The sequence below is a fragment of the Leptonotus elevatus genome, chromosome 14, assembly GCF_054856555.1.
Source record: "Leptonotus elevatus isolate MCC_2025b chromosome 14, RoL_Lele_1.0, whole genome shotgun sequence".
NCBI lineage: Eukaryota > Metazoa > Chordata > Actinopteri > Syngnathiformes > Syngnathidae > Leptonotus > Leptonotus elevatus.
This window is the reverse complement of record NC_141252.1, coordinates 8,649,586-8,669,537: the sequence shown is the minus strand read 5'-3', so window position 1 is coordinate 8,669,537 and position 19,952 is coordinate 8,649,586. Positions and strand designations below refer to the sequence as shown.

General features: G+C 40.1%; 1 protein-coding gene across 2 annotated transcripts in view; it reads left to right on the top strand.

Moving 5' to 3' along the window:
- The window catches only part of LOC147162856 (latent-transforming growth factor beta-binding protein 2-like), a 95,286-nt gene that overhangs the window by 26,593 nt on the left and 48,741 nt on the right, over window positions 1-19,952 (top strand). The window contains exons 4-9 of one of the 2 annotated variants that reach the window (XM_086094737.1): window positions 9,750-9,994; window positions 11,769-11,957; window positions 15,804-15,830; window positions 16,537-16,737; window positions 17,819-18,096; window positions 18,819-18,921. In XM_086094737.1, coding sequence (XP_085950863.1) covers window positions 9,750-9,994; window positions 11,769-11,957; window positions 15,804-15,830; window positions 16,537-16,737; window positions 17,819-18,096; window positions 18,819-18,921 — 1,043 coding nt within the window. The remainder of the gene's footprint in view (window positions 1-9,749; window positions 9,995-11,768; window positions 11,958-15,803; window positions 15,831-16,536; window positions 16,738-17,818; window positions 18,097-18,818; window positions 18,922-19,952) is intronic. The other variant, XM_086094738.1, reaches the window with a different exon arrangement.

Sequence of the window (19,952 nt, the reverse complement as noted above, 5' to 3'; positions counted from 1 at the left end):
TTGCTGTTTTTCATGCTTGACTAGACCCATTTGTATGAGCCCTATCCCCGTTGGGAGACAGACAAAAAAGGCTTATCCAAACCAAACCCACAGTAATTCATTTCACCCAGGATCTGGCTGCTACTAGAGATATTCTTGGAAGGCTGTCCAGACAGAGAACATGATTTAATCCAGTCTCAGTGGCGGGTGCGATAAGCCTTTAGACACACCCATATTTTCACAAGGGGAAATATTCTTCCAGGACCCACAATTATCTAAGTCATAATGACTGGAGATGTTATCAAAAAAGAAAAAAAAAAGACTGGCCCTTAATTGCTCACCGATGTTTGGCCTTATCCCTCCACGTATTTTAGAAGAAAGTGTCTGTGTGCAGTCATTTTCTGTGATGGAACTTACTCATTTTAAACTCTCTTGGCACTACCTTCAATAAATGTAATTTCCAAGGAGCGTGCATTTCAAACAAACCACTTCTTTGGATGCATAACACAGTCATTGGTTTGACTGGGAATGGGAAAATAGGTTTGCTTCAGCCAAAAATGAATACGACACAATTGCAAACATCCATTACTAAGGCAGTAAGGGGTGCTTGTACTATAGACTAACACTGTTGGTCTATTCTAATTGACCTCTACAGTAGTTTACTCTTCTCACTTGGTGCATTTTGGTCAGGTGCGCACAAAGTAACCAAACTCTGGCGTGGTTTAGTTGAGACACAAAAGGGTTCTGACCTCGATCAACTGGTAAATGAAGAAATAAACCTGTCAGTTTACAGGCACTTACAAAAGTCGAACATCTTTTTTTTTGTACTATTGTTTTAAAACCACCCCTTCCATCAAGATGCCCCCCCCCCCCCACACACACTGTTTTATGCATAACATTGCTGCCGCCGATAGCTCACTGAATTTCAATGTAGCCATCGTAATGGAAAGACATGGTAATGTCCACATATCGGTAGTTACCAACTGAAAGGAAAGTTGTTTCCATATCAAATTAGGTAGAACAATGGCCTAATCAGAGCAAAGCCTATTTAGATATTGATGGAGAAAATGGCTTGTTTCAAATCGCAGGCATTTGTTGACCAATAAAAATAGTGTGAAAAAAGGGCATCCTGTTCATTTCTAAGCCAAATTTATCTTGCACATGTGATGAAGGAAAAAAATTTGACACCTCATGGGACAAACCAAATGTAGCAACTGCTCTTTTGCTGATTTCACCCTTTCCCACCCTTTTTTCATCCTTGTGCTCTGGACTGTTTTGGTCATTTTGACAAGTTCTCTGGGATCATATCAACAAATTGACCTCAACCAGCCGGATGAGGGAGTAGTTGGTTTTATCATTTGTAATAATAGTACTTTGGCATTTCTTTAAATTTGATTCTGTTATCTGTTCCATGTTCGGGATCAATTGTCAAGTTATTGTATAGCTGTGCAGCTCACTTGAAAGAGATTGATTACCCTTGGAAGATTTCATTTGATTTTACTCATGCTTCCGTCTTAGATTTACTCATGTTTTACATTCTTCCACAACAAATGGGGCTGTCACTATTGCTTTAGGTTTTTTGTTTAACATGATCTCATTCTTATTTATCTTTAATATGAAACTTTTGTCATGTAAAATTATATAAAGTGGAATTACCGTCATAAATGTAGAAAATACTGCAGCTAACCCAGACATTCAAGAGTTAATTCAATTTAGGTGAAGCACAGTTTGTAAGCCGCTGCTGCTGCATCTGCCCAACTCACCAGCAACTCGCAAACGAGTCTAAAATCATTGCTGCCTCTACGTCTACGGGCTTGTGTAGATGATTCAGTCCTGCACAATTTGTTGTGTTGCAACTTGCAGCAGTACCTTTACAAAGGATCTTTGTCCAGTTTGCTGTCAGCTGTGGCTGGGTACGTCGTTTTTTACGCTCCGGGCAGGAGCACTGATTTAAATGATTACAGTAGTTCACATTGCTCCTATTCGCTTCTTTAATTAATTGATTATTGTCTATTTCAATTTATTCTTTCTTTTCCTTTATAGTGAAAACATTTTTACTTTAAATCAAGAGTTGATTCTGTGTTTTAATATAATTACATTGAATAATTTTGAACCTGATTTTGGCGCCCCCTAGGTTCCATGGCACCCTTAACATCCACCTAATGTATCCCTGACTAATAGGACAATTAAAAAAAAAATTTTTTTTAACATCTTTATATACAGTTGAAACGTCTGGAGTGTTTAGCTTGGCAAAGCTGTCTATATAAAGTGAAGGTTTACTACCAGTGATTAAACTTCTAGAAAAAGCTGTAATTTTAGGTCAGACTTTACTGTGACAGGAGCAGTTGCGGAGTTATTTTTGTATTCCCAATTAGCATAAAGCCTGCCACTGTACCTTTATACGACCTTGTTGCTAAGAGAAGCACACAACAACAACGTAATGAAAAATTACCCATTATATTTAATGGCACATGCTGGGAATCAAACCTCAGGATTTTATTGAAAGAATGACACGGGCCTTGGTGGCAAACGAAGTGTGGATGAATGCTGCGTAAAGCCTGAGAAATGAAAAGAGTGACCGCAATTGGTTTTGACTGCCGGTGGTGCACATGGTGTGGTGCACTGACTTGTGTGTATAAAAAAAAAAGGTTTAATTTATTTTTCTCAGCCCACAGAGACTTCTTTCACCTCCTAAAATATACAGAGACTGCTAAGACAAACCAAATTCCAGACTGAACTCTTTTCATTGTGGCCTCTGTGTGGTATATCAACTATTTGAAAGCAACCATACGAGTATCTTTTCAAAGTAAAAGCAAATAGATTTGAAATACCCAGATAGCAATTAATCTCATCACTTATCTCATATAAACGCTATAAAAACTTGTTACTATATGAAATTCTGGACACACAATGTCATACTTGGCAAGAGGGATTTAAATGCACGATAGCATCTTCATAGCTAATCTGGAATGTTTGAACTTTCCACAATACATTGTAGTTGATGTTTTAGACGGGGATTTATAACACTGCTGGGCTTAGGATAGCAAAACATGAACAAGTGTGTATGCATGTCTTTGAGTTATTAAATTACATCTCCTGGGATTATCAGTGAAGGCTTTCAGTCATCTAGGTCATAGATACTGCATCTGAGAAAGGTAGAATGGAGTGCAACTGAGTTTTTTTTTAGATTATCAACGATATCTCACCCGTCATCATTTCATACAAATTGTGAGGAGACGCATCAGACATGCTGGTGTTGACCTGCAATACTTTGAAAGTCTCGTTAGTCCAGAACCTAGAGATAGGCATAATAATTGATGAATCATTCGATCTGTTGATCTTGTATAATTGATTATTGGTAAATTGTGTCTTCAAGCTGAAATTTGTATGCATTATTTAGCTACAACCAACAGAGGTCCTGTTGATTCACTCTAAACTAGCCTGTGGCCTAAAGAACAGCTATGGGAAGTTGTGCTACATCCACCAATAACTTCACCATGGCACCTCAAGGAAACAGGAGTTCAGAACATTCAGAGATTTTTTTCCCCATCCCATTTAAAATAATATTTAAAAATAACAACAAATCAATTTTTTTAATGTGTACGATTTTCGTGTTTCCGCGATGAAAGGATTTTAGTCTAATGCCCATCCTAACAGTAGTAATTCACATGGCTGTCTGTCAGCGCTAATAAATATACTATGAGATTATTTTGCACGTTTCATACAGTACTTTTGGCTTGGACTATGTTTTTGAATACCTGACAAAGCTCTCTCATTCAGCACCACGGCCCATTCATAAATCAACCCCATTTGCTGAAAGATGTTTTTGTAGCGGTTGATCAAAGTAGTACAAAGTTTTCATTGTTTCAGATGCCGTTTGCACAATTTCCTTAATTTCTGCTGCTCCCTGCAGTCAGACTGATGATCACCGTATTTGATGGCGAGGTATGAAGTCAACTTTAATGTGTTCCCTAAATGAATGAAAATGCCCAAACTTTGATTTACACTTGTAATGATGGTCATTCACTTTGCCATTTTCCAAGTAGCCTTTAAATTGCTATAATTTCATACAACTCTTACATAAAACATGTTTTGGCCGACACTTTTAGTTGGAGAAAGGGTAAACCCAACCTTAAGGTTTAAACAAATATCTCAAATTTCCCAAGGTGGTTAAAGCAACTTGTGTGGTTGTAATGATTATGGCTGCAGAGGTCTGTCATTCATTTCACTGCAGGTCATGTCTGCAAGTCACAAAGACAAATGTGAAGACCGAATCTGTCCATTTTTGAGTTGTGTGTTGTGATTCAGACTGGTATGCCCATACCAGACACTTTTTCCCAGCTGTCAGACTGTCTTGTTTAGATTGTATGTTCGGAGCCAAATGACTCTCTCCAACATCCAGGCGAGCTCCTTATATCAGTCTGTTTTCTGCATTGGCTTCTATAAACCAGCAATCCAAGCTTTTAAACATGGTTTTGGACTAGACAACGTTCAAACAAATGGAAATGAAAAATGGGCATTGCCAAGAAAGGTTTGTGCTGAGCTTCAAGGGCTGAGAGGTGAAAAGTAATATCAAAATAACATACCTCTTTTTCATGGCAATGTGCTGTTGGAAAAAGTAGGTAATACTTCTGAAAACAAATTAGCTGTAACTGACAAAAACCTTAATTTCAAATGGAAATTTATTGGGAGAGACAATAACAAACGCCACCAGACTGAGCTGTGAGGAAATGAATCAACTTCGGACCAAACCTGATGTTGCAAGGTCTTACATAAACGTTTGTCAAACAGGGTAGCCTACAGAGATTATTTGAGATGTAAACAATTCCTCTGGATCTTGATCACTGTGTGTGTGTCTTTGTGTGAATGTTTGGACTGAACAGGATCATCGGATGAATCCAGAATTTTCCTGTTCATCCTTTTCCCAAGACTCCTGTTTCCCGGTAGAAGCATCTCTGCTTATATCATGACACTTTAAGACTGTCCAAGTTGACTGGCAACCAATCAACCAAACCACCTAACCAAATACTTTGACAAGTCCCGACCCTTGGAGTAGATTCAGCAAAACTTCAAAGTACACCTACGTTTTGGCCTGGCAGTGTACTATGTTGGACACAATTTCACGCATAGTTTGTGTTTAGCATGAGCAGAAGCTCAAAGATCAGAGTTTTTTTGTGGCTTTTTTGAACTTGTCTTCCAGTTCTCAGACCTGGCCTCCTTTCACAGCACTTGACTTTGCTCTACTGCAGCTCCAAGACCATCTCCTTTCCAGCCCCATCTGGGTTTAGTACGTGAGTCTGGAACTACCATTCATGCTGTCTGTCAAGGATTCGTGAGTGGCGAGCATCCGCATGCTGTAATACCAAAACAAGTTCAAAGATATTTACTGTGATTGAACGCCAAGTCATGGTTGTGCAACGCGTTGGAAGATTTACAGGGTTGGTCCTTGCTGAGTGTAAATTCTTGGCTCTCACTGTGATTTGTAATTTCCGCAAATGTGATGAGGTTTAATAGCTTTCCATATGACGAGTGAAAGTTGACCCGACCAATAGCGTTATGTCTTGGAGGCCTTCTTCGCAATCAGATATCAAAAGACAGAAGGTTAAGATCAATTGTTTGGGCTGAGGTTTACTTTCACACAGTACAGTTAGGTCAAGAATGAATCAAATATATAAAAGTTATTATATAATAGTTTTACCTTTAGAATTTATTTGAAATACAGCAATTAAGATGTGGTTGGTTGTGTAGACTTTATAATGTTTTTATAATATTCTGAAAAAGATTGAGGTGGGTGAAAATCCGCAATCTTAAAGGAAAAGTCAGCCCCCAAAAATATTCTTAATAATAATATATTCTATGCAGCCCCACTAGTCTAAATACGGTATTCCAGTTAATATTGCATTAGTGGAATATGAGTTAAGCAGCTAAATCCAGCAGTTTTTATCAATATCAATCAACGTGGACAGCATAAATTGTCATGATATAAGCAGAGACGCTTCTACCGGGCCATTTTGCCACTTCTTGTCGAGTGAAAATGACATCATAGTTTCTCATGTCTCAGATAGCAACCAATCACAGCTCATCTGCAGAAAACAGGTAAGCTGTGATTGGTCGTTGCCTGAGCCATGAGCAACAGTGAGTCAGTCAGCAAGTGGCAAAATGGCCGCCCTCTGAGATGGATAAAAACAGCTGGATTTTGCTGCATAACTCATATTCCACAAAAGTAACAATAATCAGAATGTCATGTTTATATTAGTGAGGTCACATTTAACATATTATTGTCAAGAAATGTTTAAGGTTGGTTTCTCCTTGAATAGATAAGCTGGTCCAGTGGTCAAGCATGTAACATCTTCTGTTTGGTGTAATTGACCGTAGCTGCTTGGAAACATGAGCTTGTTTTACTTCCAGAAGACACAGAGCCGAATAATCCTGTTGTGCGTCTGTGAACTGCGCTCACATTTAGCAGCTTATTCATCGGGATCATCAGGGATTTAATTGAACATGCATGGCCATCATTTGATATCCCAAACATTTTTCCATGTGTCTTTTAAAATCATGTGCAGTGTAATCTTGGCCGAGGTCTTAAAATTGCTTTCAAGTCACCCAGAACAAGGAGGGGGAAGAGTTAGTTCCTCCCTGGCTCCTTTGCTGGGACCTAATGATGACATCAAGTATGCAGAGTTGTGCTTGCTCTCAGTGGCCCCTGATCTGCAGGCAGAGGGGGCAGCTGTGAGCTCATGTTGGAAGGAAGTCGCTTCGCCATTGAAAGTCAATGACAGGGAGAGCAACATCTGGCTAAGCCCAGGAAAAGAGGCAGGATGCGTGCGAGCCAGGTATCATTGTAAACGATGGAAAAAGCTCATCATGATTGGGAGCGGACGGCGGAGCAGCGTTCTCTGGCGTCCCCACCTTGACTCGAGCACCTTGTGTTTCCCACTGTCATATCCTAATCCATGGGAGCCGCCCATGGAGGTTCAGGCTCTAGGTCAACAGCTGTCATCTTCAGTCCGCTGCCTTTTCAAAAGATGACGCGAGAGAACACTATCAAATGTTTGTCTCTCTTTTCCCCTTTTCCTTTTATTTCTTCTCTTCGCCGACAGCAGGGAGGTGCTTTCTAGCCTGTTCTGGGTATAAAGAGTCATGCGTTGACTTGCGATGCATTTATCACAGCTTGGAATGTTGTGTGCGTGTGTGTATTCATGCGTTTTATGTAACATGTTTATTTATCTGGTTATTGTTGTGACTGTTGGGAGCTGATTCACTGTCTAAATACATGGTGTGTGGCTCTGAATCACATGTAACTACAAAGTAGAGCGCAGACCTCTGCCAAGTTTAAAAGATTGTGGTCTGCATACCAACACAAAGGATTCCTGGTAAAGAACAGTTTCAGCAAGTATTTTTATTCAGATTGTCACATGTATGAAAGTGCAAGTACCGCACATAACAATTACTGTATGTTAGACCACAAATTAACGTAAGGTTCATACCACAGCTGCCGTAAATTAATAGCACAGATAATTATCTAAATATTGCTGTCGGGAGGAGGAGACCCCCCCCTTACCCCCAAAACAGAGTAATCTGTGCTTGAAAAAAACATAGTAAAGTTTTTTCACTCAGAAATTCAAAGTAAATTTGACAAGGAGAGTTATGAGCACATTTGACCAGTTAATATGTATATAAAAAAGAAAAGAAAATAATAATAATAAAAAAAGCTACCCAAGGGTTGAGGAACGAATCCTTGTACCTCCAAGAGATCAATTTTTGGTCTCATTTGGACACACTAGCAATGCAGTATAGTGGCAAACAGCAAGAGTGGCTGTTTCCCAAGCGGAAGGTCACGAGTTAGTTCCTCAACGCTTGAGTAGCTCTTTTTCTTTCTTTAACAAACTGGTACAATGTACTCACAACTCTCCTTGTAAAATTTACTTTGAATTTCTGATTGAAAAAACTTTATTAGTTGTTTTTTTTCAAGTAAATATTACATTATTAAATATTATATATATATATATTTTTTACAGTGTAGTGGAATATGAGTTAAGCAGCAAAATCCAGCATTTTTTATCCATATCAGGGGGCGGCCATTTTTCCACTTGCTGTCGAGTGAAAATGACATCACACTTGCTCAGGTCTAAGGTAACAAATAATCACAGCTCACCTTCAGAGAACAGGTGAGCTGTGATTGGCCGTTGCCTGAGCCCTAAGCAACTGTGATGTCATCTTCAGACGACAGCAAGTGGCAAAAGGGTTACCCCCTGAGATGGATAAAAATGGCTGGATTTTGCTGCATAACTCATATTCTACAAATGTATTATTAATGACAATGTCATGTTTCGACTAGTGAAGTCACATATAACATATTAGTATGAAGAAATGTTTAAAGTTGACTTCCTCTTTAACATTGCATCATCAAAGCAAGCCATTTTAAACACTTTAGATTAGTCTATAATATAAAAAAATAACACCCACACATTTGGACTAACCAATAATATAGATTTTTGAAAATAATAATGTTTTACCAAATTGTGACTTTTGAAGTTTCAGCCCGACACGATTTTGTAAATGTAATACACTAGTATGTAAAAGTTATTTTAAATTCTAAAATGAAAAGGATTATGGTTGTGATTTATGACAAATGTACTATTTTACAAAAAAATAACAAAAATTATGAATCCTTATTTTTTCTTGATTTCACTGTCCATTCGTTTTAGTGGTTTAATACAGAGAAGCACACATCTTTTGATCGTTTGTCAAAAGAGAGCTCACTGAAACTTAATTAATACTCATTAATGTACTTTATCTAGCTGGATGGTCTCTGAGACAAATAGATGATGGTGATCTAATAAATTTGTTAAGCACTGTAGTACATTAAGACAATTTATACGAAGTCTCTCTATGAATTGGGTTATGAAAAAAGCAAACACTTGCAAGGTCACCGGTGTGCTTTGCAGAACCTTTCTTCTACTGATCTGATTTGGTCTGGTTCGACAGTGTCTTGTTCTGCTGGCCGTCTGACAGGCCAGATAAGTAGGATCCAGATGTGTTTTTGCAAGGATGAATGTCAGAATGGGCCAAGAAAACTTCCTAAGCCCCCGCATCCCAGGTAAGACTGTCTGCCTCTCTGTCTGAGGCACGCGACTCCCCCAAGTCTCTCACATGAGCTCAGCTTCCAGGTCGCACAACACGGGCTCAAGTAATTGACCCAAATCAAACGCTGAAAAAAAAAAGTGTGCCTGGGTCAAGCTTTGTTCTTCGACCCTAGTTTTAATACTTCCTGCAGCCCTGTTTATCATTCAGGATGTTGTTTCGGTCCAGACAAGTTCATCATCTAGTCAAGCAGACTAAATGGGTGCCGGGCAAGCTAATATAGGCCTCATGGCAACATCGTTTTCTTTGGGAATCTGGGACCGGGATCGTTTTTCCCTGGTTGTTTTTTCATTTAAGTGATGAATTATCTTTTCTTACCAAAATGTCTTTTGTGTCATCAAAAAGAATCTTTGTGGATGAGTAAGGGTCACGGCTTCTTGACCTGCAGCAGATGTTAGTTGAGACAACTATGCTTTTATTATAGATTTAATTTGTACAAATTTATTAATTAAGCAGAGTTATGACCTAAGACACAATGCTCATCTCTCAGGAATATGATTTTCTTTTGCACAGGCTCACCACGCTTAAACCAATTTCACGGTGATGCTGATTGAGTGTATATGTGCGGGACCTTCACTTTGCTCTGAGGTCATATGTTTGTGGTCTTGTGATGATGTGATTGACAGGACCCAAGTGAGACGGGGACCCCCTGAATCCTCCCCTCAGCTGACAGGGACCTCCCGTACCGTGAAGCGTTATCCGTCATCCTCTGGGCCGATCATCTCCAACGCGCTGCCCAACGGCAACACCCACGGAAATGAGCACAGGAACTCCCACGGACAAAGAAACGGGCATGACTACTTCAACACTCACAGGCCCACCAGTAACAACCAGCTACATGGGCAATTCAACAATGCATTGACGCCAGCAGGTAAAAAAAAAAAAAAAGTCATAAATCGCTCTCTTTACATGCACAGTTGACATTTGCGCACAGCCTTGCCGCGTCAAAACAAACAACACACTGCTGAGGTCAGAATACATCCTGACACATCCTGCTGTGTCACTGCTAACTGGAACATGGGCCACAAGAAAGAAAAAAACTAATATTGGCAGCGTCCCAGACTGTACTTCACGCCTGTGCTCAGCTGTGCCGCTCATCTGCATGCTTGCCTCTGCTGAAGAGTGTGAGCAGAGGTAAACACTTGGACATTATTGGCACCCAGCCCAGTCTCACATAAAGATATAGTTAAAGTCCATTTTATTAGATAACTTTAGTGCGGTTGAAGTCAAGTAAAGTAAAGTAGTCAGAGCAAAGGCGGTATGCTTGTTGGTCTCTTTTGATGCTTCTTGGGAGTAAATCGGCCCTTTTTAATTATTGTCTCCTTTCTCAAATCGTTGTAATGGATGCCGTACCCTGATTTTTCACATGATGGATTTTAAATAAACACCACACCTCAAATCGACCCCAAAGAAATTAGGTAGCAGCAATTACCTAATTTTGTATTATTTCATATCAACTGAAACATACTAAATGTTTCCCCTTTGACGGGGAAGTCGAAACAAAAAAAAACAATTCTTGACAATAATATGTTATATGTGACCTAAACATGACATTCTGATTAATTTTACATTTGTGGAATATGAGTTAAGCAGCAAAATCCAGCCGTTTGCATCCATCTCAGGGGGCGGCCATTTTGCCACTTGCTGTCGACTGAAGATGACATCAATGTTGCTCAGTGCTCAAGTAACAACCAATCACAGCTCAGCTTCAGAAAACAGGTGAGCTGTGATTGGTCGTTGCCTGAGTCCTGAGCAAGGTTGATGGCATCTTCAGTCGACAGCAAGTGGCAAAATGGCCGCCCCCTGAGATGGACAAAAATGGCTGGATTTTGCTTCATAACTCATATTCCACAAATGTAATATTAATCAAAATGTAATGTTTAAACTAGTGAGGTCACATATAACATACTATTGTCAAGAAATGTTTACGGTTGACTTCCACTTTAATAGATGTCTGGTACTCACTGCACTTCCATCCATCCACCCCTTTTCTATGGTACTTGTCTTCATTAGGGTTACGTCTGACTTTGGGCTTCACCCTGGATTGGTGACTAACCAATTTCATGACACATACACTCATTCACACTCATGGTGGAATCTCCAGTGAACCACATGTTCTTAGAATGTGGGTGTAACTGGAGGGGAAAAAAACACGGAGAACATGCAAACTCCACAAAGGAAAGCCGGACCCGAGATTCGAACCCCGAAACTCAGACCTGCTGAACACTCACCCAATAAGCTTCCTTCATACAACATATTTCTTTGTATACTTAACTGTTTTCTTTTCACCTCTGGGCACCAGAGTAACAGCAGCCCCATCTGTACACAACATTCACTTGCCCTCACCTCTCTTTGCCCCCTTCACTCATACACCCATCTGAAACACCCTCTCGCAAAGATAAAGGCCCTGGAGGCTAGCCACCTATCTGCTCCATGTTTTCTGGCCTGCAGTGCGGTTGCTCATTCAGTTACAGCGTGCCAATGGCGATTATCGGCACACGCCCTTGTGCACTTATAAACTGCCCGTTACTCCGCCAATAGATGAGTAGAGTGTCACAGTGAGGCTGAAGGAGGAGGAATGGAGCTTGCCTCCAGTCTAACTCTGATGTTGCTCCTTCTCAACCGGCTGTGCGTGTGCTTTCCAGGGGCCAACCTCACCTCCAACCTAGACCGCATAAAGATCGTCTTCACGCCCACCACGTGCCGCCGGGTATGCAGCAACGGGCGCTGCTACAATAGCTGCGAGAAAGGAGACGTGACCACTGTCTACAGTGAGACTTCGCACCAGCAGCAGCTGCAGCAACAACAGCCAAAGACGCCGGGCTTTCGACTCTGTGAGTGTTGAATTCAGGCCCTCAAATTATCACTGATTTCTTATCTGGTGTTTTTGTCACTCCTTCTCACCTCTTCACTTTCCCTTGCCTGTTTTCTGATTCTCACACACAGTCCCTACATCTCCGTGCTTGGTCTTTTTTACAGGCAAAATGGGTTCTCAGTGTCATGCTGTCTCTCCTGAATACCAAAGTTCAGAGAGCAGCAGATGAAAACAAAATCTTAACTGTCAGACAGAAACAGAGGTCGGCAGAACGGGAAAGAAAAGGAGTAAGACTAAAAGCAGGGTCTGTAAAGGAGGGCTAATCTCCCCAAACACCCACACACATGCACACTTAAGGGATGGTGATCCCACGCTCCCACCACTTATCCCCATCTCTTTGCGGTTTACACCTCGCTGTTGGCTCAACCATTAACCATTTAACATGCTCTCTGGGAGAGCGCATTAGAATGAAAGACGAAAGCGGGTGCGCCGGTAAAACAGAACGAGCAGCATGAACAGGATTTTACAGGGATTACATTAAATTTGCCGTTTATCCGGGGCGCTTTGCCTCCAATTCACACAGTAGTGTCCATGGGAAGCGAAGGGGTGGTCAATGCCAAGTGCAAGGGGCCGTGACCCTGCATGTTTTTATTTCTTCAGTCGCAAAGGTCCAACTAAGGCTCAGACTAATTACAGCTCGTGGATTAGTGGTGACGGGTGCACATACCACACACATACATGACCGCACTAGTTACATAAAAACAGGTAAACAACCTTTTCCTTATGGCGCTATTATATGTACTGTAATATACCCTGACAAGCCCAAATATTTGGCAATGTGGCATCCGGTTTAACTCTGTCTCGTATAACTACAACTAGAATGGTACTCGTGGGCACAGTGGATCCCAGGCAAAGATGCACCTATTTATTCACATAAAAGTGAAATTTTAAGACAGAACATGTTTCCCTTTTATGTATTTTTGACTGATATTCTCTTTTACCAGAATCGAAAGAGAACCTTAACAATTGGAGATTTTCTTTGTCAGTGTGCAATCTTGCCATTTCATCAGAAGATTAAATAATCATTTCCCCCACTGGATCAATATCCATATCACATTATAATGGAATAAAGTATAGCTGTACGACAGTGGCGGCTATTGGTCATTCAAATGAGGGGAAGCTCTTTTTTTTATGTCTCAGACAGATCATCCAATCATCATGCAGTAGCCCGCCCACTATTCCATAAGCCCCCAGAGACACTGAGAGTCCGATGGGCGGGAAAAAGCCCAGCATTTATTCAATGACCGTCCGGTTTTGCGCAGTGGAATAACCCACTCTACGAAGCAGCGTCCGAGTGTGTAAATAAATAAATGAAAGTGCCATGGAACTGCAGGGATAAATTAGAATGAAGTTGTGTCAGTTATTTGTGATAAGCTAATTCTGAACAAAAGACAAAGGTATTTTTGCGCATAAATTGTACACACAGTAGTGCATATTTCTTCATTTAGAGGCATTTAGGGGAAGCTGAGCTTCCCTTGCAGTCTTAGAGCAATCGCCACTGCTGTACAGTCTTAAATATTAAGCCTTTTTAGAAAAGCACTTGTAGAGCTCCGACCACCCCCAAGGTGGAAAATCTTTGGTCTGCATATCACCAGATTATTGCTAAGAACTAGGGCTGGGCAATAAGTCGAATTAATTCAATTACTCATCATTTTAAAAATCTAATTGTTGAAAATTTGCTAAATCATGAAATCGAGTTTTGTCTCGATTATTAAAAGCTGTTGTTTTTATGTTCAGTTCCATCCAAATGTTTTAGTGAGTTGTAATTTTGCCCAATGCTGGATGGGTGGTTTACAAGACATGTTTACAATAGCGATCAACTACTTAATTGTGGCATTTAATCACAAACGTTATGAATGTTAAGTTTATGTAAAAACTGATTTTGAATGAGGATACATAATTTTTGTCTGAACATTTTACACAGGAATCATTTTTGAATTAATAAAACCTTTCAATAAATGTTTGTTTGGGTTTATTCGATTAAAATCGTCCTGAATGAATTAATTTTTTGGCCATATCGCCCAGCCCTACTAAGAACAGTCGAAAAAGATCTTAGATCTTCACGTGTTTACGTCTATAAAAGTGTCTAGAATAGCTGTGTCCCAGGAGCTGCCACTTTCGGAGAACGTGGTAGTCATCTCACACATAACGGCAACCCTCATTGGAAGATTTCATAGTTGCGTCAGACATTCCAACCCTTGTTCCAAAGTCAAGATGCTACATTTGTCCTCATTATATATATATTTAAAAAAAAAAAACATACTATCTGCTGTTAGATATTTATATTTGCTGTCATATTTCATTACTTTTGAAGACTGTGCCGTGCATGAACAATTTTGGGATATGATATGCTGTGAATACGGTATTGATGCGCCTTGCACAAAAAAAAGGTAAAAGGATGCATTTATGGGCTGTACTTAAATGAGACTGCAAAATGGGAAAGCCTTTGCACATGGTTGTCAAATTCAACCCTTGGATTGGAAACGTGCTTAAGCTTATGATTGCACTTGTATCTTGAATTGGTGAAAAGCTGCCTCTGACCTTGTTTTTCAAAAAGGGGCATTATTATCTACTATCCATCACCTTGGCGTGTGCAGGCCCACTAAATGAGGTGTCTGGTGTCTGTTGGGGTTTTTAACATAATATGCGGTGATTAATTAAATAACTTAATCGTCTGGCAGCAACATTGTATTCCTGCCACCTCCCCCTTGAGATTCAGAATCATTTTTATGTCCCTGAAAGCCCACCTTTAATATGATCGAGTAAAACGTCTATTAAAAGGAGGCGGTGTGCGTCCTGTTATCACTTGGGCGTGCGTTTTCATCAAGGAATGTCAAGAGGACCGCAAACAGTTATCTCATGCTTTTGTTATGCTCCCTACGCTGGCGCAGTAAAAAACCCGGCTGTGTAATTATAGCAGGCTCCCTTGCGCACAGCACTTCTGTACTTTAAAGCATGACATCACATGGGGTCGACGTCTGTTTATGGAGTGAGAAACGTGAGCTTTTTTGTTTGGTTGTTTGAGTGGACGCACAGATTGACACTGTGTGAAGTCTACAGTTGATCTATGAATAGTTTCTGCCCCGGGTGGGACTGGCCTGACGCAGACAAGTGCAGACCTGCGTACCATACTGCAAGAATTTAATAGCCCCCCTTGAGCTGATACTATAGCCAGCATGTCTAATCAGAGGAGGCCTTTCTCTACTCCTGAACAGTAAAATTGGTAAGACATTTCCACACCAATACTGATATGCTCAAAAAAGTGTCTTTATAAGCATCAATTTGAATTATAAGCAAAAATAACCACAATATACACAATTGCCCTATCCTTTTGTTTTGCCCACATATTCCATCCCTCACTCTACTCCGCCTCCTGGCTCGTTGTGTTAACGAATGCCTTGTGACACAGGAGCTCATTCCCATCATGCCAGTGAGATCCGGCAGCATCTCCCTGCTTGCTGTTAAGAGTGTTAGCGCCTCCATGAAGACACTGCACAGCATGCTTTCCCCTTTCCTCTCATAATAACTAATCAAACTCATTCAAATTTCTACATGTGTGTGGGCTCAGTTATGTTATGAGCTGTTCTGGCACATGCCCTTCATGCCAGTTGATACTTTAAGTACATACAATTTAACTACTTAAAGCAATGCAGTCAAATGTCATCCAGTCAAAGCTGCCTTTTCCGCTCTTTGTTTTTCTTTTTTCATAGTGAAATAATACAGATAACGTTTCATATTCTGTACTAAAGTCTAAAGTGAGCTCAATTTGAGTTTCAAGGCTATACATTTTCCTTCTTCACTACAGGGTTACAAAGCATCCCTTCACCGAATGGTAGGTTGTTGTTTTTTTGCCCTGCCAAAATTAAATATAAAGTTTTAAAATAAGCATATAAAAAGTAATTTAATTTATTACATTTTCAATTAATTAATTGAATTGTGAAACAGTATCAGAAATGATCGCATTGACCTTATTTATTTATTATAGTGCTAATATTACATAAATAAAATAAAATGTGACTTCATTAAAATGTGAAGTATACTCAGAAATAATTGCACTGGAACGATTTGAATGTTCATTTCAGTGCCCAAAATGAGTAAATATGAAGTTAATTTGAATAAATGATTAAAATATTAATTAATTGATTACATTTGCCATTAATTATTTAAGATGTTAGATGTAATCAGAAATAATAGTATCGTGTTTATTTATTTATTTGTTTGTTTATTTATTTTAGAGCCAAAATTCAATGGTTATAAAGTCAATTAATAATATAGAGAACAAGGGGATAAGGCTAGATATGTTTTGTACTCCTACATGAAAACTGAGTCAATGGATGATATTTATTGCCGCTTTCTTTCTTTTTCTTTTTATCTATATTTTCTGTTTCTGTTTTATCTTCAATTAAAGCTATCAATCAATCAGTCAATCCAAAAAAACACGAAATACTAGGAATATGCTATCTGCGGCTTATTACTTGTCTTATCTTGTCGAATGTTCACCTAACCGCTTCCTTCCCCTCGTGTCCTCTTCTCTGCAGTCTTTTGTCAGATCCCCTGTCTAAATGGAGGCCGTTGCATTGGCAGGGACCAATGTTGGTGTCCAACCAACTCAACTGGGAAGTTTTGCCACTTGCCAGCTCAGCCTCACGCAAAGCCCAACACTCACAAGGACTCCAGAAACTCTGGACACAAATCTCCTTCGCACACCACGTACACGCTTCCGCTTTCCAATCAGCAAGGTAAGTACGCATTTCTGCAGCCAATGGAAGGGTAGCTTCTACAGCACAGCCATATGAATTTGTGCATCCGCTGTCCTTGAATTACTTACTTAACATCTTAGGGAAATAGTTGGCTCTGATTCCATTGTTTCCCCTCACGGGATCAGTTTCCATCTGTCTTGGTATTGCTGTTTTATTTCTTCGAAGCAGAAGCTCTGTATCAGGGAATGTAAAAGCTTGTCAGATGTGCCAGCATCCGTTTTGAATTTCAGTGATAGTCAATAAAAATTCAAATGTGTGAGTGAGTCCAGCGGCTATAAAATTGTGTGAAAACACCCAAAAATAGATCATTCTTTTGAGAGTGTTATAAATGGACGGAGGCAAACGTCATGTTCAAGTGCTCTTCATGAAATGCATTTCTTAGTCACACTTTGATTCATGATAGCAGATTCTGGGAAAAAGCCTTGGAACTCCAAAAAAATAGATAATTATCCTTAAGTGCGAAGGACAAGAGCCATTTTTCTACACATTGCAACATCTTCTCTAATCCTTCAAATCCGTTTGGTCTTTAACGTTTGATTTAAACCTACATTTTTCTACTTTCTGGGACTTGTTCACTATCAAGGAGCTGAATTTTAGCTGTTTGATCCATGAAGTCCACTTATATGCCTTTCTCTGACTCTTCTGGTCTCTCTCTATCTCTGTTGCAACTTGCTGATGACACTGCACATCCCTCAGTCACAACTGTCTCTACAATCGCTGATTGGCTAGTTCAGAATTAATAATTAAAAGTTAGATTAGAGGCATAATATGGGTCCAGAGATGGATGATTTTCCAACAGATAATTGGAATAACATTCTACTGTCATGTTTTAACATATATGACATGACAGTTTTTTTGTTTTGTTTTTAATTACCGCAAAATCTACCTTTGTGAATGTTGCTTTTAGCAATACTAAAACACGGAACAGTTGGACATGTGCATCCAAAAGTTTAAAGAAGGCCAAATTACGTTTACCGGCAATGCATTTTATTTCAGCCCAAAAATGTGTATCCTTAAGTTTCTATGAGAAGTGTTTCAGTTACGTATATTCTTCTTCCAGTTTCACTGCACCCATCCTTGGTCAATGTCCACATCCAACACCCGCCGGAAGCTGAGGTCCGCATCCACCAAGTGGCTCGGGTCCAACCTGGTCAGCGGTTGCCTGCCACTGAAGGGGCTCACTCTGTCCAGCAGCGCTCTCAGCCTAGCAATGGCCACGAGCCTGCCATGGAGCACGGCGGCAGACACGTATACACCAGCGTGGATGGCCACGCCAGAACACACCACCATCAGAACGGACAGGTGGGAAGATGCTTCCAGGAGACAGTTGACGGACAGGTATGGTGCTCTCTGGTCTCTTGTAGGTGTTAAGACCCAAATGGTGTTTGTTGTACTGCATTATCTTCCTATTGCTTTCTCTGTCGATGTTTGTCTGTGGTTATGGTACATGTCATCTCCAGGTTTGATGAGGCCTGACCATACTGGTCAGTGTAGTGTTGCACCACTTCCTCAGCGTGGGCATGTCAATTAGTTATTTAAAAAAAATAATAATTTTGAACTCAGTAAATACCTCAATAAACTGTTAATGCTCCTGTCTGAGTAATATGTTTTGGGCCATTTGCCATTTTTAGACTTCTTTTGGAGAGTCTTTTGTCCTAAATCCAAAACGTTTTGTAAGATTTCCTACTAAATGGTCATTTTCCATAGTCAGCCACACTGGAATTGTGGCTCCAGTTTTACACAAATGTTTGTGTGTATTACAGCTCCCATTTTCCACAGTTGTCCTCACTTCTCGTGCCAGTTTAGCCATTTGGTGTTCTCCAAAAGAATGTTTTCTGTGTTTTCACTTGAATTTCATAAATTTCTACTGGCCAAAATCCATACGGTTCTGCAAGGAATTACTCCTAATTAGCCAAATGCCCATGTTCCAAATGCCAGGAGCTAATGTCTTCATGCTCTCTCTGTCATTGCATAATCATAGACAAGCACCTACAATTTTTGCATGGACATTTATTGCCAAACTTGTTTCCGAGATTTATCACAGATGTGTGTTTTTGCAGTGTGGTAAACCTCTGCCAGGCCTAACCAAACAGGATGATTGCTGTGGAAGCGTGGGAGCATCCTGGGGTCTCCACAAGTGTCACAAGTGTCCAACCAAACCAGGTTAGCCACCACTGACCAACAGTCATTGAGCTATGCCATAGTTTGATGTTCCAATATTCAATATATACTCAGTCCTTCACTGGCTTCATGCCATTTGTTTCACTAATACAGAGTAAATACAATACATTGGTTCAATAAGATGCCAGCAACTGGATTGAAAGGTCACATTATGCAAACAGATACATACCATTGTTATGATGTTCACTTAGTGTTCATCTGCTGGCTTACACAATTTTGCTACATTTGTGTTTATATGGAGCTATTTTTTTTACCAGCTCTGATGTCTTAAAAAAAATAAGACCACACAGATGGAAGGGTGAGTCGCTTGTGCTGATGTCTTTGGATCCACCGTCAGAATTTTTGCATATTTTGCCATGACCAAACCTAAACCACTTCAATTGACTGGCGACCAGTCCAGGGTGTGTCCCAGCTGTCGCCCAAAGTCAGCTGTGGTAACCTCCACGTTCACGTTATTCACAACCCTAATGCGGATAAGCAATAATGGCTGAAAAATCCAAAATCAATTATGTTATTTCGTCGCATTCCAATCCATCAAATCAGATCATTGAAAACTGTGGTAGACATTACTGGAACTTGATGTTAAACAACTGTTAGACGATACTGTATGAATGATAAACAGCTGAGGATGCCAGATGGGGCATGCTGTGGTAATTTACGACCATGCGTTTGTAGTTTTTTTCCTGTGGTTTTATTAGTTTCTTCATATTCTGGTTTTGTCTGGCGCAATTACCCGAAACCGTAAGACGCAATTGGGACCTTTTTCTCTTTTTAAGTGGAGTTTCCCCTCCAGATTTTTGTTTATTGTTGCCTTTTTTGTCAGTGGCAACCATTCTCATTTTCAACTGCAGTTGTTTCTAATTGGTGGATATTTAGAGCATTTATCACCGGCCTAAACACTACTGGGCACTTGGGGGTAAGGATAATTACCGCAGTCAGACGTCATTAGATCTGCGAAATAACTGCATAACTTGACTATCCCCAGTGTAGTAAAAATTAAGTTTTTTTTTTTT